This window comes from Euphorbia lathyris, chromosome 3 (genome assembly GCF_963576675.1).
Source record: "Euphorbia lathyris chromosome 3, ddEupLath1.1, whole genome shotgun sequence".
Taxonomy (NCBI): Eukaryota; Viridiplantae; Streptophyta; class Magnoliopsida; order Malpighiales; family Euphorbiaceae; genus Euphorbia; species Euphorbia lathyris.
The window spans coordinates 110532397-110560193 of record NC_088912.1 but is presented as its reverse complement, the minus strand read 5'-3'; the positions used below and the strand labels follow the sequence as shown (position 1 = coordinate 110560193).

Below are 27797 nucleotides of genomic sequence, written 5' to 3'. Positions count from 1 at the left end.
AATTAATAGAATTAATATATATAAATTTATTAACATTAAAAGGACAAAATCGGATTGATTTTGTTCTCCATCTTCTCCCCTCAGCCTCCCTCCCTGTCAGCCGACTCACACGTCTCCATCTACAACCAGCGCCACCGCTTATCCTTTCTCGCTCTTCTCTTTTATACATTTGTATTGCCTTCTCTCCCTTTTATTTCCCTAAAGCCTGATCGATGAATCCTAAAGCAATCCACAAGTTCGAGGGCAAGGGTAAGCAATCGACAAGTTCAACAGCAAGGTTACGTCGGTCATACTGAGTTCCGTAATTTCCTTGCCGTCAATGATATGAGTTGTTTAATTTCTTTTTGCCCATCTGTTCCTCCTCGATTATTTTCTCAAAATTTATGTTGTCGATTTCTATAAACCCGGAAACAAAATCCTGAGCGATTGTTAATAATTGGCGGTGTTTGGAGAAGAGAATGAAGGAGAATATGGGAAACCCCCTTCATCTGAAGTCGTTGAACCATATATCTCTGGTGTGCAGATCGGTTGAGGAATCCATTGATTTTTTACCAGAATGTTCTTGGATTTTCCCCCCGATAAGGAGGCCTGGATCTTTTGATTTCGATGGAGCTTGGTAATTTCAAGAAAATTTTCTATATATCTATCTGGTTTTTTTCAAATAAAAATGGAAAAAAATCTTGATCGTGGTTTGTTGTATAGGTTGTTTCGGTACGGAATTGGAATACACTTGTTGCAGTCGAAGATCCAGAGAACCTACCAAAGAAAGGTGAAATTAATCTGAAAGATAATCATATTTCGTTCCAGGTAAGTGAATCAGGCGACTCATTTGTTAGCTTGGGTTTCGCTGTGGTTAGATAGACCTATAGTTGTATACTAGTGCAGGGTTTGGATTTTGGAATGTCAATTTGAACAATGTTGTCTCTAATATACTCTAAGTTAAGTTGGTTCTAATGAATTAGATAATCTCTGATGCAGGCATATGTTGCAATTTTAGTTAGAAAAATATAATATCAATAAGTATAAACATATGTGCTGTCTCTTTAGGAGTTCTGAATCATAATAGTTTTTTTTCAGTTGGAATATTCAAAATGCAATTTGATGATGTCTTTACCAATTGAAATGCATCAATTTATTTTGGGATAAGGTACCAAAATAGGCCTATGGTTTTTGGGAAAGTATCAATCTAGCCTCCACGTACAAAATAGCACCAATATAGACTTAACGTTTTAAAAAAGGTACCAATTTAGGCCTTGATAACGGAATGAGACACGTCATTGATATTACTCTGTTATCGAGGCCTAAATGGGTACCTTTTTCAAACGTTAAGCCTATATTGATGCTATTTTATACTTTAAGCCTAAATTGATACTTCCTCAAAAATCATAGACCTATTTTGGAGCTATATGAATATTGTTAAGGGAGGTGCTTACATTAGTGGATTTGTATTATGGTTGGCACTTAGTATACCAAAGGGAAAAGTTAAAAAACAATATTTGAATTTTCTTTTTATCTATGCTAGCAGAAACTAGACCTTGAATATATTTAATTATATTATGTGAACTCCAAGTTTGAAATGTGCAGGGAAATCAGGATCGTGAGGTGCAATATTCTTATTTTTCTTCTTTCGATTCTTCTGCTTATTAGCTGTATAACTTGGGAGATTGTTTAAATTGGAAAATAGGTTAGTCTGAAAGTTTATTTTTACTTCATAGCCATTTCACTTTATTTTCTTAGTTTAATTGGACTAATTTCATAACATTAGATGGTAAGGTTTATAAACACTCCTTTTATTGGATCATATCAACAACTCTAAGGGATTTACACTTGAGCACCTCTATTATCTTGCAGATGGTTTTCATGATGCATGACGTGATAGGTCTTTCTTGCCACCGAACAACTATGAACAAGTTTTGCCTTTTGATTCATATGAGGTCTTTCTTTTGGGCAGGTAAATTGCTTTCTCTATTTTTTTTGCATTTGCTTGTTCAATGCAATAATCTAGAGCTAATGGTTAATTGTTTTGTTTTGAGAGAATTAAGGATAAAAAAAATTAGATGCAACTATTCTATTTCCTTAGGTTTTGGTCTCCCGATTGAAGAGATTAAGTGTTCTTGTAAAGAAAGGGAAGAAAGGCAACATGGTTTCTGTTGATCACTTCCTTGTTGGTCATTATTTGCTTCATGTTACAGAAATATATAGATGAGATGTTACAAAATGGTGAGAAGAATATACATTGATCTACCATTTTGTAAACCAATGTTCTTGTTTTGCTGTCATTTTAATTCCCCTCAATTGTTGTTTATGTTGACTTGCCTGATATTTGGTTCAGACATGTTATTGTAAACATGTTACTTCGAGATCTTCTGGTCATGCTTAAAACCCGTAAGTAGCTAGATCTGTACCAACTTATTGGCCACATTAACAGCCTCACCTCTTATTTTTTCAGGTTTTTAATTACATAAGTTAGTTATTCTAAAGTTTGTCAATTTCCATGCTATATGTGTGCAGGTCTTTGTAATGACTCATGTTTCGGAAAATGTCTTAGCTTCATTACTTTCTACTTCGTATCAGTCTCGATTAAGGTATGCTTGTTTCTCTAATGCAGAAATTTATGGATGCTGATGTTTCTTTACTGCCTATCACACTCTAATTGAAGTTTTGTCAATGATTTGGTCCTATTAAATATCCTAGAGCAGCAATATTGATTTGGTCCTATTCAATATATAATCACGTGAAATATGATGTTCAAATCACATTCTTCAGTAGAAGCTTTTATGTTTATAGTTTCTCTTTGCATTAACTGCAGTCCTAGAACCACGGCTGTACACATTTGTTATTTGCAAAGCCAAGTAGTATCTCTCTAACATGGACCATTAACATCTTACCTGTGATCTCGTTCACTATTATTCAGGAACGTTCTGCACCATATCTCTGCTCATCCATGCTCATGAGGAGATCCGCGTGATCAATCTCACATTTTGTATTAGAATGAAGACACTCAATTTTATCCGTTGTGCATGTTGCTTATATTAATAATATGAATTGTGAGATTGCAGAGAAGATTCAGTTTGCTTCTCTTGAGGTAGCATCTCCAAAATTCATGTCATTTATACAATTTATCAAACATTTCATAGGCATGGAAACTACAGACGAAAATAACAACTGAATTTCATTACAAGGTTGTGAACAATGGAGGCACCCGCGAGAATGACAACAACACAACACCATCCCCGGTAGGCTGCTCCAAATCTCTTATTCATTGTTTTTCTTTTCTTTCTCTCAATTTGAGACTTAACTAACCAAATCATGCTTTATGTTACAAACCTTTTATAAGGCCAACTTGGATAGTTATTACCTATAGGCCAATTTTTCTGATTTTTCAATGGTCGATGATGCTCTCATCTTTCGAATTTGATTATTTTTTTGTTTGATTGTTCTAGTGGTGTTTGTTTGTGTCTGTATTTTGATTGAGTTGCTGGTACTAGGGTAGGTCTCAACAACTTGGGGATTTTGGTTGTTGCAATAGCATTTGGGGTTTTCTAGATTCATCCATGAAGAATTCAACATATTTGAAGGTGCATTCTCTGTCTGAAACTCAATTCATTTTTGTCTAACATGGTGATGAATTGAAAATGTTCACATAGTGCTTTTTTTCACCTTTGTTGTTTGATCGTGACTTGATTTTCAGTGGCAAAGCATGTTGTTGATTTATGTGCAGCTCCTGGTAGCTGGAGTCAGGTATACTTGATTTCGATGATGCTCTTGTATTGCATTATATAGTACTTGGCTATTTGATAACAGAAACGCTTATAGAAATGTGCAATTGCAGGTTTTGAGTTGTAAATTATATCTACCAGCTAAACTTTCACAAGATTCAAGGTTGGTTATTTTTTCTATAATTCTGAAATATATGCTTGAATCGAAATTAAAACGCCATTCATCTTCTCTTCCAATTTTGTGTCCTGATATTGCCTTAACTTACAATTGCCAGGGCTTGTTTTAAACTTCAATTTTGTCATCTGTCTTGATAGTTTGACCAGACCTTAACCTCCAATTTTATATACACATTATGCGTACATTGGAATTGTGATTCCTTTGTTAATTTGATGTTTAATTGTTGTATGCTGATTGTAGGCTTTGGAAATCCAAGGTAAACATACATTTCATAACAGTTAATTTTCTCTTCTCTATGCAGCTCTGGGTAACCCGGTTGTTGTAGCAGGTTGTTTTGCAGTTGGCTCCTTCTTTGCAGCAGCAGCCGTTCAAAATCATAGGTATGTAAACTCATGTGTTGTTTGTTTCTCTTTTGTTTATTCTGTTGTGCATCCCTGATATTCATGCTTTTAAGTTTTATGTTTTGTTTCTGCTTTTATTTTCAATAGAACACTTGTTTTAGTCATGCATAACTTTCTCTGCGAGTGTTGATCCTACCATTATAGGCATTAGCAAATCTGTTGCAATTAAACGCTGCGGTATGGAATTTCAGGATGTAGATACTTTAAGACAGTTTCGTCTCTTTCTAAAACATTTGTATTTCCTAATTAAGGATGAACGCTATAATTTCAACATAAGTTTCTGTGACATTTTATAGGAGCTCTCTTCAATCCAAATTGCATATTTATTTCATTTTATGGTTTGACAAAATTTTGGACAGAATATTTAAGGACCGATATTGTCTCCTTTGCATGGGGACGACAATTGTCCTTTAATTTGTAGACAAAAAATCATCCCTAAGAATAGGGACAAAAGTTGTCTCGTTTATATGGAGACGACAATTGTCCATTTCTTTGAAGACAAAAAATAGTCCTCCAAAGATAGAGACAAAATTTGTCTCCTTTGTATGGGGACGATAATCGTGCCTAGAAAGAGGGATGATAACCGTCCCTCAAAATGAGGACGACATTTGTCCTTATTCTTAGGGACGACAATCGTCCCAAAAAATGAGGACGATATCATATTTTTATCTCCTATAGAATAGGGTACGCTCGCATAGGGGACGAAACGAAGGGACAATTAAAATTGTCTCCAAAAGCAAAGGGGACAATTTTTCTTATTTTTGGGGACAATTTTAATTGTCCCCAATAATCGTTTTTTTTTGTAGTGTATTTTCACTTGGACTGGATTTAGCTTCCATGTTTTCTAACAATCAAACCCATAGATAACCAATATTTTCACTTGGACTAGATTTGGCTTCCATGTTTTCTAACAATCATACCCATAGATAAGCTTGAGTGGGTAGCTTCATTTTGGTTGCAAAAAAATTAAATTCACTTAACCCAATTCAAAATCTTTTAGTGATAGAAATTATATTTAGCATCTTGTTTTCTTTCATGTATAAACTCTTTTAGTGATAGAAATTTAAAAATATATAAGGACAATTTTAAAATTTCAATGTTATTTTTGTATTAGGAAGTAAATTAACACCATCTTCCAAAAATTTGATTCTAAATCTATTTAACAAATTTTAACCCATTAATAATATTATATTGGATTTTTGTAATGTTTTCGTAAATCACGTGTAATTTTACTATCTCTATAAAAATGACATGTCAAAATATGAGATGTTCAATTTGTGTTTGCGAGTGAATCCTATTAATAGTTAATCATATTTTATTTTTCTGATTAATATTATTAGCTTTTATTGCATTATATTGTGTAAGGGTTGATTTAAAAAATTTATTAACAACCTCAAAATGAATTTTTTCAAGAATTAAAATTTTTTAGTATCACATTTACTATGAAATAATATTTTTTATTTTTTTAGCTTTCTCTCAAGTGTAAACATTAACTTTCTTTTAATCACCAGACAATGCATAAATTACATCAAAACTAAAAAGTTGAAGAATTAAAATTCTTTAAAATATGCTCTTTAAAACATCCTCTTCAAGAAGTCCATCATTTCACAAGCATGCATATCTATGAACTATTTTTTTACATCTATATAATGTGTAAAAGTTAATCAATGAAGTCATGTTATAGTTATCCGCGAAGTTCTGTGGTTAAATTGCATGTTTGAGTCGTGATCAATTTATTTTTTATTCATTAAGTCATTATAAATTAAACTGTTGATTAATTATTTTTAAATACATTAAGTCTCTATTTTTTAAATGGATATACTAAGTCTTTGATTAATTATTTTTTTTCATTATATTAAGCCCTCCCGTAACAATTCATTTATGCCAGAAATTCAAACTCGGTTTAGCATGCATAAACTGTACAAGTTATGGATACAAATATGCACAAACTCAATATTTTTCTAAAATAAAATGTATGTGCCACAAGCTTTGATTGGTTTGCTAGCATGTGAGACAGAAATGTACAAGTTATGGATACAAATATGCATTGAAAGATGCGGCAAAATACTACTGTGATATCAGCAAATGTTCCAAAAGGCTTTGGAATTTGGATATGCATAATAAAACCAAGATATTATTTTTAATTGAAGTTATTATTATTATTTGATAAATTATTTTTAACGAATATTATATTAATTCTCTTCCAATCATTAAAGAACTAAACCACTTCAAAGGGAATAACATTCTAATTTTATATTGAACCACACAAAATTAAGAAATAGTCATTTATTTGGATTCTCACACTACAAGAAAAAGGAGTAATAGTAAGAAAAATTTAATAAGGGTCTAAAATTCACTTATAAAAAATACTTTTAATAAGCACAAATTCTATTATTATTTAATAATAAGCAAAAACCATTTTTGATTTACTTTTACAAAAAAAAAACCCCTTATTAATTCATTCTAAAGTAAAACCCCTTTATTTTCTATTTTAATATTTAAATTAAAACCCCTTATAAATTCTAATAAAAAAATTAAATACTTATTAATTATAGTAATAACAAGTTAATCACTTATTAATTTCTTTTGCTTTTAATGCCCTAAATTTTCCCCCCATGAATTTTCATTTCCCTCCCAAACTTTTGGTTCTCTCCCTCTTTTCTTTTTGTTCCCCCCAAATTAAGGGTCATTACCCTAACCCCATGGCTGCTGTTCTTCTTCCGTCAAACATAATGACTGATGTTTTCTCCTCTCTTCGCCACTCTCCATGAACGTCAATTTCCTCTCTTGGCCGCTCTCTATGAACGTCATTCTCCTCTCTTGGCCGCTCACCTCCTGCCTCAGTTCGGTCTCACTGCTAAGGTTTCTTTCTTTCTTCCATTTTTGTAATCGTTCTCCATGTATGTTTGTGTTTTCTGCGAATATGTTCTATTGATTGCAGGTTAAGAGAAGGAAGTCACAGAATGTTAAGTCCAAGCAAAAACATATCCACATGGAGTCTCGAGAACCTAATCACAGTATCCAATTTGTAAAAACTTTAAACGTCTCTTCTTTTTCTTTCTTATTCTTGAGCTATTTTGCTTATTGATTCTACATACATTTAAACTTTTATTTTGATTAGATTCGATTTAATCTTTGTTTGGTGTTTATTAGTTGAAAAATGAGGTTTCCCCTCTTAATTCGTGCTCATTATTTGTCTTAGCTGCTTTAATTTTAAGGTTTTCTTCTTATTTTCTCTTCCTAAGTTTGTAAGTACATGGAAGAGGTGGAATAGTGTTTTAGGTTTCAGCAGTCAGATTGGACTTAGTTTTTCAAAATTGAAAATGAGTGCTGAAATTGTTTTTGGCTTTTTACATGGTGTTATGTATAAAGTGGAATACTGGGAGACTTCTTACAAGGATTGAGGTTTGTGTGATTGATTTGATTGTGTTCATGTTTTTGCATAGAGTGTCAAAAGCAGATTTTGGGAGTTGGATTTAGCAAGGATTGCAGGCTTTCCTCCCTAAGGCTGGACTAATAAGCAGAGTTAACAACTTCAAGGAGTTAAAAGAAAATATTAATTTAAAATTCTTCAAATTTATTGCTTTCATTAGTTGACCATGTATATACTCTGAATTTTATAACCAAATTATGTATAACACATGAAATGCGCAGAATGTGTTGATGCTATACTATCGTATAGATTATGTTTTCTATAAAATCCAGTGGGAATTGCTCATGTATCTATTTTCTTATTGTTTTTTGCTTTCGTCTGGTTTCTAACTAGAGGATGGAGCAAATGTCTTGCAGTGACATTAATATATGGATTCCTTCTCTTAATTTGTTATACGGCTTATATCTGCAGTTATTTTTGAAGAGGCTTACGATTGTACATATGCCTCCACCTAAGGTGGGGCGTGATGTTCATACACCCCACCTGTGGTGGAGGCATGTTCTTCACATGCCCCGATACCGAAAATTTGATTTTTAAAAAATCATTCGATTTTATTTATAACAATCGTAAATAAAACATATTTTTGAACAAAATTATGTATCATTAGTCATTTCCCATGTTTTTTCTTTACCAAATTAGTCCGGATTAGATTTTGGAGAGTTTTGTGTTTTTTGTGTTTTTGAGAGGATTTGAAAATTTGAGAACATGAGTGAATTTGTTAAAAGGGCAATTTCGTCTTTTCACGGGGCTAGGGGTGGGAAATGGTGGCTAGATTAGTAATCCACAATATAAATTATAATTTATATTAAATTAAATGAATTCTGGAAACTATTGTATGTGTATAGTCTCAGGGTTCAGAATATTATACTATATAATAATTTCAACCATTTAATTTATTATATATTAAATCTAAAGCTAACTTATAATCAGATACAATTAAATTATACTAACTAATAATTAATAAATATAGTTTCTAATTAAATTTAACTTAGTTCGATCGGTTCGGTCAATTCGATAATTTTGATTTAAAAACCGAACCGACCGAATTTACCGAATTGTTATAAAAAATTAAACCAAAACCGAACCTAATAGATCGAAAAGCCGAACCAAAAAACCGAAATGCTTCGGTTCGGTCGGTTATTTCGGTCCGGTTCGGTTTTTGAACACCCATTGTAACTCTGATATTATTAGTCATATTGTTATTTTTTCTAGTTTTTTTATATTGATTTTTAAAAATAATATAAAATATAAAAATTAACTAATCAGAAATTAGAATAAAAGAAATGAAAACCTAAAATAAACATTGTTTTGTTAACAACAATTGCATCCGGTATTCTTCATCCAGAAGACATATTGATGGGCAATTGTTATTGTTACTTGGTCCGCTTTTGAATTTATGAAAAAAACCCAACCTTAGTCTTCAATCCATGTCGGGTTGGGTTGGTGTGTGGACTCTATATTTTTTATTGAAAAAATAATAATATTTATTGTTATTATTTTTAATAATTCGGATTTAATTGTTTTTTATATAATTAAATTCCTTTTCTCCTAACGTTTCTTCAATGGTCATGGTCAATGGTCATAGTAAATCGAAACTGAGCATTTATAAAGTGCAGACAGAAACAAGTTGGTACAATACAATTAGAATTCGTACGATGCAATTTTCTTTAAGTCATTGTTTTATGTTATTTTTTAGTATTTTATGAGCGTTTTGTACTTAGTTTTCATTGTATTTTACCTTATTCTCGTCTTAATTGGAGTTTGGAGTAATTTTAGAAATTACTTGATGAGCTGCGATTCCAAAATTAGAAGGAAGAAATCAAATCTAGCTAAACCCCAAAACCTTCCTTACTAAATTATAAATCAATTATGGCAAGAAAAAGAAACATCCTTGAAGGTTATGGAGATATAAATCTGCCTAAAAACACTCCAAAACCTTCCTTGGTCAATTCCAAATCAAATATGGCAAGGTAAGGCAACAACATTAAAGACTATAGAGACAATTTAGGTGGTTTTTATGTAAATATGTGATCCAAAACTCCTATAAATAGGGACCTTATTGCTAGTTAGCTCCTGACACCATTTTTACATCGTTTGTAGCTTATTTTCATTCACTTTACCTTTCAGTTTCACTGGTTCTTAGAAATTATTTTCTTTATTTCAGTTCTACTTCTCTTTTAGTGTCGCAAAGGTTAAACTAATCCATAGTTTAGACCTTGCAAAGCTAGACTTTGGTTTGCATTCACCTTGTGTACTCAAGTACTATTATATTGACGTTCTTATTTTCTTTCATCTTTATCTTCTTCCATTTCTAAGATTTCAATTTTAGTATATTTGAGCATGAGTTCCCTAATTCTATTTCTACGATGCTTACATGTTTTAGCTCAATCATGAGCTAAATCCACATGGGCTAGGATGAAGGTAAACTTAGCCTAATCAAATATGAATTTTTAATGAGTTTTAATATTGTGTTGTAAGAACTTAGCAAAAGAATTAAGTGACAACCATTGCTTTATCTCTATTTGAAAATACACTTTTACCCTTGTACAATTTACCTTATTTTCTGTCATCCTCTATCGCTCTCATCAATTTCTCTCAACCATAACTTACTATTTTCTTTCAAAATACAATGAGATAATGTAAAAATTATTTACCCTTGCTACATAAAAAACAATGAAAGCCTAAACAAAAGTAGTTTATGCATGCTTGTATTAATATCAATTTCAGATACCTAATGTAAAATCCTCTTGTGAATTGGCACTTAAAGAATTGAAAAATTGAAAATAATTATCTATCTTAGTGTTATATTTTTTAAGAACACCTTAAACAAAACATAGTTATCAAATCCAGATTCATGAATTATGACTCATTCATCCAATTGTAAGATTGGGTTCAAATTTATAATATTATATATATATATATATATATATATATATAAAATTTACCATGATATGCTTAATACTATCAAATATTAATCTAGAGTGAGTTTAGTAGTTTCTGTCGTTGAAGTTCTTAATGAACAATGTGGAAAATTATGAAGATAATTTGGTTCTTATCGACTGTTGTTGCACGATGACAAAGTGCACACGTTCTCTAAATGGGCTCGGATAGGATGGAACTTGTGTATTGAAATTTAAAAATCATGTTCACATGTTTTGATTTGTTAATTAATTATATTAATCTTGTTTCTTATTCTTTAAATTTGTTGTTGGTTCTTTTTCCACTAATTTATCTCATTCCTTGATTAGAGTTACAATTTTCTTAAATAACAATATGAAATTTGGGATAAGGTAGATTGGCCGCCTATAGATCCTATTCAAAATAGAGCTGAATAGACCTAAATCATACCATTCCAATTGTGAATTGTAAGATTATGTGATAATTTGGATTGACCTTATAGATTTCGCTCGAATTATAGTTCAATGGGTTCGAATCCTGAATCATAAAATTCTATTAATAGTGAAACAAAGTGACGTTTTACTTGAATTGCACTTTTAGAGAAAGTCCTGAATAATAAGCTTTTGTTTCGTCATGAGGGGCTTAATGTTACCAAATATGAACGATTAGGTGCCTCGGGATGTCTGGAAACCAAATTACACTTCTAGCCATTACTTATTATTATTACTTTTTTAATATTCTTAAAGAAAGTATACTGATAGTAGCTATTGATACAATTTCTTGGTTTTTAAGGAAGTAGCAGCCAAGACATATATTTAGTTATACTAGAGAAGAAGAAAGTAGATAAAAAAGGAAAAAGAACAACTTGATGCTCAAAATGATTGGGTTCCCAAGACAATGATGAAGCATGTCTTGGCCAAACCATATACTGTGTATTATGAAAGGAGACTAGCAGGCAACGTTCTACCACAGAAGAAGTAAGAAGATGAAGAAGGAAAATGAACAACTTGATGCTCTAAAGAATTAGCTTCTAGATACACTAGTGAAGCCTGTCCTGGCCAAACAATATATTATGTATTATGAAAGGACACCGCCAGGACAGACTTCACATGTGTCTCTGAAACCCAATTTTTCTGAGCAGCAAGTTTTTCTTTCTCCTTTTTCATCTGCTTACTTCTTCGCTCGTAGAACTTAAAACTTTGTGCGGGTGCTGAGTTTCATGTCACTCTCCTTTTATAATACACAATATACAATTACCAAGGACAGAATTTATCAGTGTCTCTCGAACCCAATTCTTTTAAGCAACAAGTTGTTCATTTTCCTTCTTCATCTGCTTACTTCTTCTTTAGTAGAACTGAATATCTGTATGGATAGTACTTCCCTGGAAACCATATCAGAATGACCAGCTATCAATATAATTTCTTTAAGAATATTAACAATAATAATAAGTAGAGGCTATAAGTAATGTTATCAGAACCGGATCAGATATCAAACCGGATTTATAACTGGGTCATGGGTCACTTGGTCGGACCATATGACTCGGATTGGTCGGACTGGATAACGTAATAAATAAATAATATTTATATATTAAATATATATAATTAATTTAAAATTATTTTTATAAATTATATATAAACCAATATATGGCATGGCATATTAATAATAATAAATTTTTTTGAAGAAACTAATAATAAGAAATAGAATATAATAAGAAGTTAAGATTATGTTGTTAAGAAAAAATAATAAGAAGTCAAGCATATGTTAAAAAAAAAGTTTAAGAAATAAAACAGTGAGTAAAGAAGTCTGATGGAAGGTCCAACTAACAATTTGAGATAGAAAGTTTCCCACATCGGAATAATAAATCAAGTCAAGATAGGTGCTCCATATATATATAGTTTCAATACCTCTGTTAATCTTGTGCGCATGAAATTATTGTGCGCATGAAAGACATTGATTGTATTTCCTGCACTGATCAAGAACAAACTTGTTGACGCTCAAATGAGGTTCTCCTTCATAAGCTCCAACAACTTGATGAATCTTCTCCATCAATTTTGCGCTCATGTAACTGTTTTCAGGCACCCGTATCCCATGAAATCCACCATTTATAGTCAGTGGAGGCATTTGAACAATGGGAAACCTGTTAAGAACTTGAAGATTGTGAATGTATCCCTTTTTCTTTGTTGGAGCACTAATATGTTTTGAATCAACAAATTATGACTTCACTTCAAATAAGAAACTTCGACAAACAATATCAAGTTTTTTATATGAAGTGAGGTCATAATTTGGTAATTTGAAACATATTAGTGATGCGGTGAGGAATAGGGGATACCGTCACAATCTTTCTGATAGGTCCCAATCAGGTTACTCAATTGGCAAAGAAAATATTCTGCTTAGGGTGAGAATTAACCAAAGATAATTTTTTGAAAGTATTTTTTTCTCCCCCTTATTCAGTTCTAATTCAGAGTTTAAATACAAAGAAATTTCAACTACTATCCCTATTTTCTAGCAGCTATCTCTAAAAAATAGGAAAACAATAACAAATGCACGTTACATAAAGATATTCTACTTGACCTATTATTCAGCAAAACAAAATCAGTTGCTGCTGATTTAATTTATTCAAACCATAAACCCCACTTCTTTTAGAACTCTAAGTTTACTGACCCACTTCAATTCCTTGTAAACATGGCAGTTCCTAATCAATAAATCGTGGGTTCCTCTTCGGCAATCGTTGAGATCTTCGTGGTCTATCAATACCATCCCGTGGAGCAGGAACCTTGTCCTCAAGGTTCAAATTCACAAATTGATCTTGCACTGCTTGAGCGTCTTCCCATGTAGCATCTTCAGTGGGTAAACCCTTCCATTTAATTAGACTTTCTTCAACTATTTTGGACCCTCTTTTGACCCAAAGCGTATCTAAGACAGCTTCTGGCACCAACTGAATTTCACCATCCTCAACAATCGGGGGTAAATCAACACTGGTAGTAATAGCATCTCCTATCTTCTTTTTCAGCAAAGACACGTGAAAAACCGGATGTATACGGGACCCATGTGGCAATGTGAGTTTATAAGCCACCTTACCAATTTTTTCCGCAATTTGATAAGGTCCAAAGAAACGACATGCAAGCTTTTGATAGGCACGTTTAAAGACGGATTGCTGCCGGTATGGATGTAATCGCAGGAATACAAAGTCTCCAACTTCAAATTCAACATCTCTCCTTTTAGAATCAGCTTGTTGCTTCATTCGATTATTAGCAGCCTGCAAATTCTCTTTGAGCTGTTTAAGCACCGCATTACGAGTCTCCAAGGCCTGATCAACTTCATGTACATGGCTACTGTTTCCATGATAAAAAGGAATTGTAGGGGATGGGCGTCCATAAAGGGCTTGGAAAGGAGTCATCCCAATAGACACATGATAAGTTGTGTTATACCATAATTCAGCCCAAGGAAGAAAAGAACTCCATTTGCGGGGCTGTCGATAAGCAAAACACCGTAGATATTGCTCAATGCAGCGGTTGACCACCTCCGTTTGCCCATCCGTTTGCGGGTGATAAGCAGAGCTCATTTTCAATCGAGTACCTGAAAATTTGAAAAATTCTTGCCAAAAACGACTTATAAACAGTGGATCTCGATCAGTTATAATCGACTTTGGCATGCCGTGAAGTTTCACAACCCCTTCGATAAACTTGTCAGCTACAATTTTTGCTGTATATGGATGGGATAGGGCCATAAAATGTGCTGATTTACTGAGTCTATCCACCACAACAAGAATTGAATCCCTACCATGAGAAGATGGAAGACCATCTATGAAGTCCATGGTGATATCATCCCAGACTTCGCACGGAATTGGAAGCGGCTGTAGAAGTCCAGCCGGTGTCAATGTTGCACTTTTAGTCCGTTGGCAGGTGTCACAAGAAGCTACATATTGCTGCACTGTTTCATACATCGATGGCCAATAAAATTGTTGTGTCAGTCGTTTATAAGTTCGTAATACACCGGAATGTCCACCAATTGGCGAGTCATGGAATTCTCGTAGCAAACGTTGGACTATGTTGGAGTGGGGTGGTATGACAACCCGATTTTTGTAGCAAACTAACCCATTTCGCCAATTATAGGAACCTCCATCACCACATGTAGCTTGGGCACCAATCTTTTTCATATATGGGTCATCATGAGCTGCTGCTTTAATTGAATCCCATAAATCAGTTTGGGATACAAACAAAGCATTGAGGATTGGGCTGCCTGACATTCGCGACAATGAATCAGCTGCATTATTTTCCCTTCCTGGTTTGTATGTAATTTCATAGTCGTAGCCAGGTAGTTTAGTGACCCATTTCTGCTGTTCCGGTGTAACTATTCGTTGTTCCAGCAGATACTTTAAGCTCTTATGATCTGTTTGTATGTAGAATCTCCTGCCTAGCAAATAGGGTCTCCATGTTTGAATTGCTTGGATTATAGCTAGCATTTCTTTGGCGTATACGGACCAAGACTGTTTTGTGGATCCTAATGCACGACTCATGAACGCAATAGGCTTGCCTTGTTGAGTCAACACTGCTCCTATGCCATCTCCAGAAGCATCTGATTCAATGGTAAATGATTCATTGAAATTTGGCATGGCTAATGTTGGTGTAGTAGTCATAGCCTTCTTTAGCTCTTGGAAAGCCTGCTCAGCTTCGTCTGACCAACTGAACTTTCCTTTTTTGAGCAGGTTGGTAAGTGGTCGTGCAATGAGGCCGTAATGACGAACAAACTTCCGATAATAACCTGTAAGTCCTAAAAAACCACGCAATTCAGAGACATTAGTAGGCCTTGGCCATGATAACATGGCCTTAATTTTCTCCAGATCCACCTTAACCCCCTGAGGAGTTATAATATGCCCCAAATACTCCAATTCTTGCAACCCAAAAGCACATTTGCTAATTTTGACACAAAATTGATGATGCCGCAAAATTTCAAAAGCTGTTTTAACATGTTCAAGATGCATGGTCCAATTGGGGCTATAAATAAGAATGTCATCGAAAAACACTAATATGAATTTGCGGAGGTACGGGCGGAATATTGAATTCATAAGAGCTTGAAAGGTGGACGGGGCATTACAAAGCCCAAAAGGCATAACTAAGTATTCATAATGGCCATTGTGTGTACGAAAAGCCGTTTTATGAACATCTGAAGGGTGAACCCGTACTTGGTGACAACTGCCCGCAAATCAAGTTTAGTAAAATAATGGGCTCCATGGAGTTCATCAAGCATGTCATCAATAGTGGGGATAGGAAATCTGTCTTTAATTGTAACTAAATTAAGGGCTCTGTAATCAGTACAAAAGCGCCAAGAACCGTCTTTTTTCTTGACCAACAACACAGGAGATGAAAAAGGACTAGTGCTTGATCTTATAAGCCCCAATTTAAGCATGTCATGAACTTCTTTTTCATTTTCAGCTTTTTGAAAGTAAGCGTACCTATATGGTCTCACATTCACTAGTTCTGTTCCTTCTTTCAGGATAATTTGGTGGTCTACTTCCCTTGTGGGGGGAAGCTGAGTTGGTTCCGCGAAGAGATCCTCAAATTGTTGTAGCAAATGCTTCATATCAGTTTCAATATCGTGTGGAAGCATCTCAATGGAAGGTTGGAAACAAACAGCAAAGATAGTACTTCCTTGTCTCACATCTTTGTAAAGAACTTTGAGTGATGCATCTTGGATGGATTGGTTATCCAGCCCTTGCAATTTGTGCATTTGATTTCGCCATTCGAACTCCATAGTAAGCTGCTTCCAATTGCAAGACACTGTCCCCAATTTCTCCAACCAATGGATTCCTAGCACCATATCCAAACCATTTATGGGCAAGGCATATAAAGTAAGGGTAAAAGGGATACCTTGGAGGAGGACATGCACATTTTCAAACTGGCCTTGGCATTTCAATGTCCTTCCATTAGCTACTTTAACATAAAATGGCTTTGTAGGGATGACCGAAAGTTGTAGCAGGTTTGCCACTCTTTCACTAATGAAATTATGGGTTGATCCACTATCAATTAGAACCACTACTTCACAAGAGCCAATTTTGGCCTTGACTCGCATTGTTTTATAAGCGGTCCACCCTGTTAGTGCATGAAGAGAAATTTCAGGTGTAGATTCAGGATCCCATTCATCGTCACTGATAATGTTGTTGCTGCCCTCCAAGAGTAGTAGTTGAGGCCCTTTACACCTGTGACCGAGTGTGAACTTTTCATCACAATTAAAACACAGCCCTTTTGCACGTCTCTTCTGCATTTCATCCCACGTCAATCTCTTCATTGGTGAAGCTGATTTTAATTTTGGAGATGTGGCATCAACTCCCGTTCGGGTGAATGGGCGGAACACGGCCCGTTGCTTCATCAGTTGTTCATCTCTCATTCTTGCGAGACTAATGGCATCTTTTAGTGTCTTTGGTTTGAACATTCGAATTCCATCTGCAATATCTGGTTTGAGTCCTCCCATAAATGTTCCTACCAAGGCTTTTTGCGACCATCCATGAACACTGTTCCCGAGCCGCTCGAACTCCTTTTGATAGTCACGAAGGGAACCTTCCTGTTTCACTCTCGAAAGTGCTTCATCAAAGTCTTCTGCTTCTGTTGGCCCAAACCTTGCCCAAAGTTCTTCTTGGAATATCTCCCAAGTCACCTCCTTCTCTTCTTCCTTATAAGATTTCTTCAACCATTGCCACCATTGATTAGCTTCGCCCTGTAGATGAAACGAAGCCAATGGTACTTTTTGTGAATCAATCGTACCTTGGTATTCAAAGAATTGATCCACCCGAGTGAACCATTCAGTGGGATCATCACCAACAAAGCGAGGAAATTCAATTTTAGCCAGTTTTGAAGTAAACAGTTGTCTACCCCCATCACTATGGTCTGGAAATTCATCACGCACGAACCCAGCACGGCTATTGTGAGGATGAGAATGAAACTCAGAATTGTTGCTTGAAGAGCCAGACTTGGTTCTGACTACAGTATCCGTGAGCATTTTGATTGCCTCCTCCAGATGATGAAGTTTGCCATTAACACCATCCTCCATCTTACTAAAGCCAATTTGGAGAGTTGCCAAGCCTGTTTCCAGGTTTTCAATTCGCTCTTTGTTTGTTGCCATCTTGCGTAGCTCTGATACCAAATGATAGGTCCCAATTAGGTTACTCAATTGGCAAAGAAAATATTCTTCTTAGGGTGAGAATTAACTAAAGATAATTGTTGAAAGTATTTTTTTCTCCCCCTTATTCAGTTCTAATTCAGAGTTTAAATACAAAGAAATTTCAACTACTATCCCTATTTTCTAGCAGCTATCTCTAAAAAATAGGAAAACAATAACAAATGCACGTTACATAAAGATATTCTACTTGACCTATTATTCAGCAAAACAAAATCAGTTGTTGCTGATTTAATTTATTCAAACCATAAACCCCACTTCTTTTAGAACTCTAAGTTTACTGACCCACTTCAATTCCTTGTAAACGTGGCAGTTCCTAATCAATAAATCGTGGGTTCCTCTTCGGCAATCGTTGAGATCTTCGTGGTCTATCACTTTCAATTCATAACATGTTTCCTCTTGTTCAAATGCATCCACTGACCATAAATGGTGGCCTTTATGGGACACGAGTGCCTAAAAACGATTATCGGAGCGTGAAATTGACCGAGAAGCATTAGTCAAACTGATTAATATAAATCACTTGGTAACTCATTGTCGGTAAGATTTATGCATTTGCAAAGACATTTTTATAGTTTAAAAGTTTACAAATGCGGCTTATGGGTGTTAGTTAACCTAATATTCCTTCTCCAATCTAATATATGGTTTTAAGATTGATACAGTTGCGTACCATTTAACTATACTGAAAGACTTGTTCCCAAGAGGCATAAATATGTTGTCTATACGAGAGGCAGAAGTTTCTCTTCACCGGCTAGATATTAGGCTAAAGAATGTAGTGTCAGTTGAGCAGCAAAAAGTCAATAGAAACGTAATGAGGTGTTGGTGGGAGCAAACCAACCAGACCAGCAATTTGATAGACTTAGAAGATGTCCAATATTTAAAGGAAGACAAAATTAGTGCAACTAATTCAATCATTTTGAGGATTGGATGTAACAATCTTGCCGGTAGCAATAGATTTCATCCTGATAGTTTAGAGGGTAAAGAATCATCCTTTTCTTGGCCTTATTCTAGCTCAAACTTTTTGTTGGCCTATTATTGGTAATACTTCGTAAAGCGATAGTGATGCGCATTTTACGTATACGTGCATGTGAAGGCAAGTATACCTTAATCTTGTATCAAGTAATAAAGTGAAAGTAGAGTATCATTCTTGCGAGGATGGTGATTATAAGTACTAATAGCTTTGCTTACTGTCTATTATTTAAACAATCAAAATGTAAAGTTTCTTGGACAACCAAGTTAAGACTTAAGCAAGAAATGAAATGAAAGTTATACAAATTAGGTGAAGCTTACTTATAATGAAATAAACTAAGGCTTCTAGCTTCCCTTAACCCCTTTGCTTGGTAATAACACTTGACTTTTTTAAGTTGTTTTATCCTTTTTAAGATGGCGATTCTTCTTATTAACTAATAGATTCTCGAGATTGGTTCTAAACTCTCGATTAATTACTTTACCTTGGTGCGCTAAAGTAATTAATCTAGAGAAGCATTAAGTTTTATTAATCCAAACTTTTTTAACCTACTTTACCTTGGTCCGGCTAAAGTGATAGACTTAGAAGATGCCTTTTTTTAATTTGTAAACTTTCTCCTCCTGTCCTTTGACTATAAAACCTTTTGGCTTCCCAACAAAAAATTCTTCACAAAGATAGCCATTTAGAAAGGCTGATTTAACATCCAATTGGTAAAGCTTCCACCAATTTTGTGCAGCCAAGGCCAATAACATTCTAATGGTGTACGACCATGTAAAACCCGCCAGCAGGCAACCGAACGAGAGCGAGGGATATTCTTCCCCTAAATAAACCGCTACCATTTGGACGTCTGAACCGAGCCGAATAGTGTAGAGTATAAACCCTTAAATGTGAGACGCCCTTTAGAGCTAGGTTCCCAAATAGAAACGTCACTTTCGTCGAGGCCACGGTGGACTTATTCAATACGGTCTTGTATTTCTATAGGAAGCTGATCAAGGCATTCCAAGGCATCCCCTGAAAGGAAATCCTCTACAGATTCAGAAAGACGCTGTTGAGTTTTGATTGGTATATTCAGCTGGTCCGCAACTGATGGTTTTATCCAAAGCCCAGTCCAATATTTAAGACGTGATCTGCTCCCAATCCACCATCGCGTGCTGTTATAAATGACGATATACATAGATTTGCATAACGACCATACAGATGACAGAGAGACGCAAATCCTAGGCAGTCCCGACACCATAAAAAACTATCGTTTCAACAATTCAACCACAAATCCATTCCCTTGTATCAGACCTTTCCCAACAACGCTAAGTTGAACAAGCCAAATTTTTTCATCCCAAGGCCACCCTCATCAACCCGAAGAAAACAAATGTCCCATTTTACACTTATGAGTTTGCTTTGGTCTATGCAACCCATCCAAAGAAAATTCTTAACAGATTTATTAAGCCGTCGTATGATACTAGTTGGCCATTTAGAAATAAAGAACGAGTGAACAATTGATCCAGTAACAACTAATTTAAAAAGTGACGGACGACCCGCTAGCGATAGGGCATTACCTTTTCAATTACTGAATTGGGAGAGAAATTTGTCAGCCAAATTACGAAAGTAGCATGCTCTCGGAGCTCCTTTGAACGGATTGTCTATAGAACGAAAGACGTGCCTCCCAAAATAGACACTAGATTTCCCCCAACGGACCTCCTGATCAAAGATACTGCCATAGAACTGAAACACGTCCTTCAGAGCTTTGACATTACGCAAGGTAGCCTTGCCAAAAACCAACATGTCATCCGCATATAATAAGTGTGATGAGAAGGAAGTATTACTAGTATAATCCATCGGGAGAAGAAATCCTCCGCCAGTCCAAACAGAATAGGAGAGAGTGGATCCCCTTGTCTGACCCCTAGAACAACCAAAATAACCGTTAGCAGATCCGCCAATCAAAACCGAGATGTGTGATGAGAGGATATTTAGAATCCAGTCCCTAAATTGTAACGAAAATCCAAAAGTCTCAAGCACAACCAATAAGAAATTCCTGTCTAAGGTGTCAAAGGCCTTCCTAATATCAATTTTGAGCGCCATATTCCCCTTAAATTCGCGCTTGTCAAGCATGTTTATACCTTTAGAGGCTGCCGCGAATAAGAAATTCCAGTCTAAGGTGTCAAAGGCCTTCCTGATATCAATTTTCAGCGCCATATTCCCCCCAAATCCGCGCTTGTCAAGCATATTTATACCTTCCGATGCTGCCGCGATATAGTGCTGCACACTACGACCCTGTACAAAACCAAACTGATTAGCCGATACAATCCGGGAGGCAATAGTGGCAAGCCGATCCGCTAGGATCTTGGATATAATCTTAAATGAGAAATTTCTCATCACAATTGGTCTCAAATTTTCAATTCTATTGGCGCCCTAAGATTTTGGAAGCAGAGCCATCAGGTTAGAATTAGTTTGTCTTCTGTTTCTCCATAACAAAAGTGGCGTGGAATTGACGTGGGCACGGCTTAGCAGACTTTGCCTTCTGCCTAATTATCAACAAATGGAATTCATGTGAAGTGGCGTGCACAGCCTTGTGTCCTACCTCAATAACAATTAGTTTGTTTATTTTAATTAGTCATGCTCCTACGCCAATAACAATTATTTATTTTATTCTCTTTTTAATTTTAATTAGGCAAATTACCCATTTTCCATTAGCTTACTCTTTCATTCTTTAATTGTTTGTAAGGACTATTATGCCCATAGCTAATTAGATTTAGGTTAGGTATTTAAGCTTTGTTTTCGAGGTTGTACGGCAGCCAACGTTTTTTTTTTTAAATTAAATTCAGGATTTGTTCTCTTGAGATTCAAGTGAGGGTTTCTCTTGTGTTCTTTGTGGCACTACAACTGAACAATTCAGAATCGAATCCTTGTTAGTTAGACTAGGGATTGGGTCTTTGCAACTCCGTTTTGCACGGGTTTTCTTCCGTCTCAATTTATCATTCGGATTTTTATTCTTGGTTGTTGGAGATTGGGATTGGGTCTTTGCAACTCCGTTTTACAAAGGGTCTTTTCTATCCAATCCTGATTCGTTAGCTTTCTTGGAGATCAAATCTAGTTGTTGGGTTTTCGAGGCACCGTTCCTCAGTTATAGATATATATATATATATTAAAAAAAACTATAAAAATTTGAGTCTAAATACAGTTGTAGAAGGTAAGGGGTGCCAACGCACCTTGACTCTCAGAAACCATCTCACATTTTGAGGTTTCATTTTTTTTTAAGTTATAGTCTTATGGATTTTATGTGATAAACTTATGCCGTAAAGGAACATTAATACGACAACGAAGACATAGTATATTATCAGTTCGTACTAATTCATATTCAATTGGATTTAGGATTCAGGTTCTATCAAAAAATTGTATTATAAAATTTTATCCAATACAACCATTTTTTGTATTAAATTGATTTTCAACATTTCCTGTTGCAGATATATCAATATATTTATCATCATTATGCATTTTCACGGTGACTTTTGAACCACTCAACTAAATTAGAATCTGTATATATAAATTCTTCCAAATGCATTTTCAATTCTACAAGCCCACAAATGTAAAATAAATTCTCAAATTATTAAGAATTTGTAAATTCATCATCATATCATTATCACTTTATTCATCAATCATAGAGTTAAAAAAAAACTCAAGCTTCAAACAATTATTCAAAACATCACCATGTCAAAATAGGAAAATAAGAGATAAATATAGAGAGAAAACCCGTTTGCAGCGAAAGCAAAGCCGGGATTTCCAAGCTTGTAAGCAGAGAGCAATAGAAATTAACCTCTACTGTACTTCATAAGCTTACGGGCCATCCTGTCAACATCGTTAAAGTATATTTGTTGGCCCAAAAAATAAAATATTATTTTTATGTATATAAAATGCTTGGGTTATGTTTTTAGGATATAGTTTATATTTTCTAGAAAATAATACACGTGTAAACTAACCTCCAACCCATGAGATAGTCCGGCACCACGCGGGGCGTGTCCTCCATACGCGGCGCGTAAACAAGGCGTCCGGAGAAATCAAACGTCAGAGACTCAAATACGCAGTGCGTCCTTCACTTTACGCGGGGCGTACTTTCTTACGCGGGATGTACTTGCCAATACGTCATGCGTAAGACGCATCCGCAGAGTATTCCAAGATCAGAAGCGCCAACACGCAGGGCGTATCCGCCAATATGCAGGGCGTACTCCTTTACGCGGGACGTGACACCAGAGACGCCACGCGTAAACATCATCAATGAAACGCACAAGGCCCAGGAGCCACAACACGCAGGGCGTAGTAGGACATACGCGGGGCGTATCGTCTCTTTCGGAAGCAGTCAACGGCAGTTGAGGAAGTTAAGTTAGTTGGTTAGAGTTAGTTGGAGTTAGTTGAGTTAGTTGGTGAATAATTACCAAAATGCCATTGAATAATTACCAAAATGCCACTCCAAAATACTATAAATAGACCCCCTCCCCTTCATTAAAAATCACACTCAACACACATACAAACCCCTCTCTAAAGGTTACTCTCAATGCTCTCTTTTTAGTTCTTAGTTCTTAGCTCCAAGTTCTTCAAGTTCTTCAAAGTTCTTCCTTTCGTTCTTCATTTTTCTTAGTTTCAATCCCTTTTTTAGCTCTTCTTCAGCTTTAATCCAAGTTTCAATAGCCTCTTTCCAAGTCCTTTCCAATTCAATTTAGCATTCCAAGCCTTCAATTTGCTCAATTCCTAGCTATAATTCTGTTTTCAAATCAATTTTCCAGATTCGTCCAAGTATTTGCAAAGCCCGATTCCGTCTGTTTAAAGTCATTTTTTGCTTTCAATCCCTTCGACAAAGTTGTTCCTAACGTCCTGAAGTTCGATCTAGTGTTTATTTGCCCAATTCCGTGCCCAGAAACTCTAGTTACAAGCCGATCTTTCCAGCCCAAATTCTTTTAGACATTCAGTTTCCAGAATCTTCCAGATTCGTCCAGTTATTTTCAACTACCAATTTCGTCTACTTAACATCCGTTTTAGCTTTCGATCCCTTATAGAAGTTTGTTCCTGACCTCCTGAAGTTAAATTTAGCCTATTTACTCGTCTAATTCCATGTTCTTAAGCATCCAAACGAGCCTCCCGAAGTTGAGGGTTAAATCTGCCCCATTTGCCTACCAACGTTTTGCCATTGCCAAGATCATATACCGTACGGGCCCGACCGGCTGCAGCTCTCCGAGGACCTCGCACCAACACCAAAATTCAACATCAATCCGAGATAGCTATTGTGGCTCCGAGTTTGTTGTTGAATTCCAATTTAATTTAATTGCACTTCAATTCCTTGTATTTGATTTGTCCTTCCAATTCAATTGAATTAGCTATATGTTTAGTATAGAAGTTCTTCAATTGTAATTCATTTCCAGTTTCATGTTTCAAACACTTATTCAATCAATAAAATACCAATTTTCACCAAATCTTGTGTCAATTTCGCATCTTTCAATTTCTTTATTTTTCACGTCTTCAATTTATTCACATTAGCTTAAATAAAACAATTTATCTAGCAAAGTTTCTATAACGGCGCTAGAGACCCAAGAGGGACTTTTTCAATCCTTGCGTCCCTCGCCAATCGCTTCGATTAGATTTCAAGTTTTGGCGCGCAAATTCCATAAACTTAACCATTTTAATTGAGAAGTAATCTTCTCTGGCACGCCCGCACCCTAACCACACGTGACAAGGTTGAAATTAGCATATTTCGAAAATATCGCTAACAATTTTTGGCACGCCCAGTGGGACCTTTGTTTTAGGCTTTTGCCAAAAATTCCAATACATTTTTTTCTAACACGTCCAAATTTTTCACAACACTCTGTTTTTCACTTGTTTTTTTTTCGCCCCACTTCACTTACCAAAATTTATTAGCTAACGCTAACAATTTTTGGCACGCCCAGTGGGACCTTTTGTTTTTTTATTTAGGCTTAGCCAAAAATTTTAAAACCTTTTTTTTTACACTCAACTTTTCAATTTAGCTTATTATTCTATGCTCTTACTTTATACAATTTTACCTATTCGCTTCATTTACTTGATTTTCATAATAAATTTTGTTCAATCATTTTTTCTATTTATTCACGGAGAATGCCTCTGAATATCAATAGGTGCAAAGCAATCAAACCATGACGAGAACATCATACGAAGATGCAAGGAATGCTACGATACCAGTGTATTTTGGTGGTTTCAATCGAGATCGACATTTCACAATAAGTACAATCGGATTGTGGGTCCATTGGTACACCGTCTTTAGATGCTACGACGATGGCTATGTTCAGTTTATTCATAGTGAAGAACATAATATTGACTGTAAGTGTTGTGCTTACGTTCAAACCACGTCATTCTATGATGATCAATATGGTTGCTATGTGGAGCAAGTCCAGGAGTCCCATAAAAATCCACATGGTCCTGATTATGTTGAAGTATGGGAGCATCTTCGAATGAGTAATCCTCATTGCCGAGGTAGTTATATTTGCAATTATAGGGATGAAAACCTCCATTTCCATCGTCCTTGTCGGCAATCTTGCTTCGAAAGAAGTACGATCATGGCACCAGTCGAGCATAAGACCTATGAAAAGTTTGAGTGCTCCGATATAAGCTACGACCAAAATTCTTTCAAGGATTTTAGTCGTGTGGCAGAGATGGAAGCAGTCCAAGTGGTTGAGGATGATGGAGAAATCGAATCATTACTTATGGAGGAGAACCAACCAAAGGACGATGAATATCAACAAAGAATGGACCAACTCGAGAAACAGGCGGACATTACAGCGGCTAACATAGTGGCTTCTTTAAGAGCCTGCATTGAAAGCTATTGGGGGGCAATCCAAAAGGAAGAATTTCATCACAATACGAAGTTAGAAGCATCTCCCACACTCCCAACTCCTCCAAAAACAAAGATGCCTAATGATGAAACGATAATGGAAATTCAAGAGCATGGAGATGATCCCTATGACTATGATTCTAGGTCCATGCAAGAGGATGATGCCGCTTCCAATGATCTTGATTCGGGGGGCATCCACGAAACTCTTATAGCAATTCAAGAAGAAGAAGGATATGTTTCTAGGAGCCATGAATCAGAATCCAACGAAGAGGACAATGTTGTGTCTAGTGATCTTGGTTTGGGGGGCATCGAAGAGGAAGCGATTCAGCAAGAACCCACTCTAGAAGTGTTGCCCAGAAATGCAAATACCCCAAAGACAATGGAAGTTCTATGGAGTCCTGACACGAACAAGAAGGTAGTTGTACTAGCCCAGGAAGAGGATGAAGATATATCTCATGATCTCAATTCGGATTTCAGTCGGGAGGGTGATGACCCATCAAACACTTCTAACTCGGGAGGCATCCATGAATCACCTATAGAAATTCAAGAAGATGAGGAAGATGTTTCTTAGAGCTATGATTCAGAATCCAGTCAAGACGATGAGGTATCCAACCCGAGGGACATCCAACCGGAAGAGGTTCAATAAGAATTTATTCTAGAAGAATCTCTCATTCTTGTGAAGTATTTAAAATCAGAAGATTTTATGAAAAGTTGTGATATCAAAGAAGAAGTGGCTTCAGAAGCACATGAAGATGTTTTCTATGATTGTAAGTCGTAACTCGGTCACGATGAAGAAAACTTTTATGATCATGGTTTGGGGGGCAGTCAAGATCGAGAAGTTAATCGAGAATCCACACCAGAAATACCTCTAATGATTCTTCCAACAACTCATGTTTTTCCAGAGCCTATGATCACCATGAAGTTTGTTAACTCAAATTGGGGACCAAGTTTGCAGACCATGATTCTTCTTTTCGCCAGTCTACTTCAACTTTCCTACCATCCGAACAAGTCACGAGGTTTCTACTTCTTAACCTTGTTTATTTATGTAGACTCTAGTTTACCAATACTTTTTATTATGCGGAAAGAGAGTCATGAAAATAAGAATCTAGACATGGAAACTCATATCCCTCTTGTAGAGATGTTACTGAGCATTTTGTTGTATGAGGCGATAACATAATGTTGTACTTACAACATAGCCCATAAGACCATTTATGGTCAAAATAAGTTGGCGTTTTTGCCAGCACAAAAAAAAAAAAAAGAAAAAAATATTTCAGTTTTCAAAATAAATTATTTATGTTCATGCTTCCATTTGGTTCATATTTTCTACTTTGTTTTCGCATTTTCTTCTTCATTTGCTTCAAACTCTAACTCACAAACCAGAACACGCAATCATTACCATTTCTAAATCGTACTTGTTATCTATTAGTTGATTCCGGTTAATTAAAATACCCAGAACCAAGCTTTTGGAAATTATTGATCTCAAAATCATAATTTCCATCAAACAACTGTTCTGGTTAGCTTTTTTCCCAAAATTGATTTCACCCGTCATAAACCACCTTTTCCTTCAAAACCAATCTCAATTTCTTCGTTGATATCCAAATCATAACTCTCAACTTTCATTTTGTTCAAAACGAATTCCTATAACCTCAATTTTCTCACTCGAAATCATCCCATTGCCATTTGATTTTTCTTACATCGGGTAACTCGTGTATTCAAATAATTCCGACACGTCCAATTTCTCCAATTCGACAAATTCCAATCTGAGGAAGTTAACGGCAGTTGAGGAAGTTAAGTTAGTTGGTTAGAGTTAGTTGGAGTTAGTTGAGTTAGTTGGTGAATAATTACCAAAATGCCACTGAATAATTACCAAAATGCCACTCCAAAATACTATAAATAGACCCCCTCCCCTTCATTAAAAATCACACTCAACACACATACAAACCCCTCTCTAAAGGTTACTCTCAATGCTCTCTTTTTAGTTCTTAGTTCTTAGCTCCTAGTTCTTCAAAGTTCTTCCTTTCGTTCTTCATTTTTCTTAGTTTCAATCCCTTTTTTAGCTCTTCTTCATCTTTAATCCAAGTTTCAATAGCCTCTTTCCAAGTCCTTTCCAATTCAATTTAGCATTCCAAGCCTTCAATTTGCTCAATTCCTAGCTATAATTATGTTTTCAAATCAATTTTCCAGATTCGT

The 27797-nt window shown here is 35.5% G+C and overlaps 1 protein-coding gene across 1 annotated transcript; it reads left to right on the top strand.

The window, feature by feature from the left end:
• The first annotated feature begins 470 nt into the window (after nt 1-470).
• LOC136222875 (uncharacterized) lies at nt 471-8017 on the top strand. Its single transcript, XM_066010562.1, has 10 exons — nt 471-515; nt 703-807; nt 2512-2585; nt 3444-3447; nt 3530-3578; nt 3692-3741; nt 3833-3882; nt 4138-4153; nt 4226-4277; nt 7745-8017. The coding sequence occupies exons 1-10, from the start codon at nt 471-473 to the stop codon at nt 7813-7815; spliced, it is 516 nt and encodes a 171-aa protein (XP_065866634.1). The 3' UTR covers nt 7816-8017.
• Nucleotides 8018-27797: the final 19780 nt, after the last annotated feature.

Excerpts from the sequence above, each read along its gene's own strand:
- LOC136222875 (XM_066010562.1), top strand. The coding sequence starts at position 471 with ATGGGAAACCCCCTTCATCTGAAGTCGTTGAACCATATATCTCTG. Across the intron at positions 516-702 it reads CGTTGAACCATATATCTCTG|GTTGTTTCGGTACGGAATTG; the intron begins GTGTGCAGATCG and ends TTTGTTGTATAG. Across the intron at positions 3,579-3,691 it reads AGAATTCAACATATTTGAAG|TGGCAAAGCATGTTGTTGAT; the intron begins GTGCATTCTCTG and ends CTTGATTTTCAG.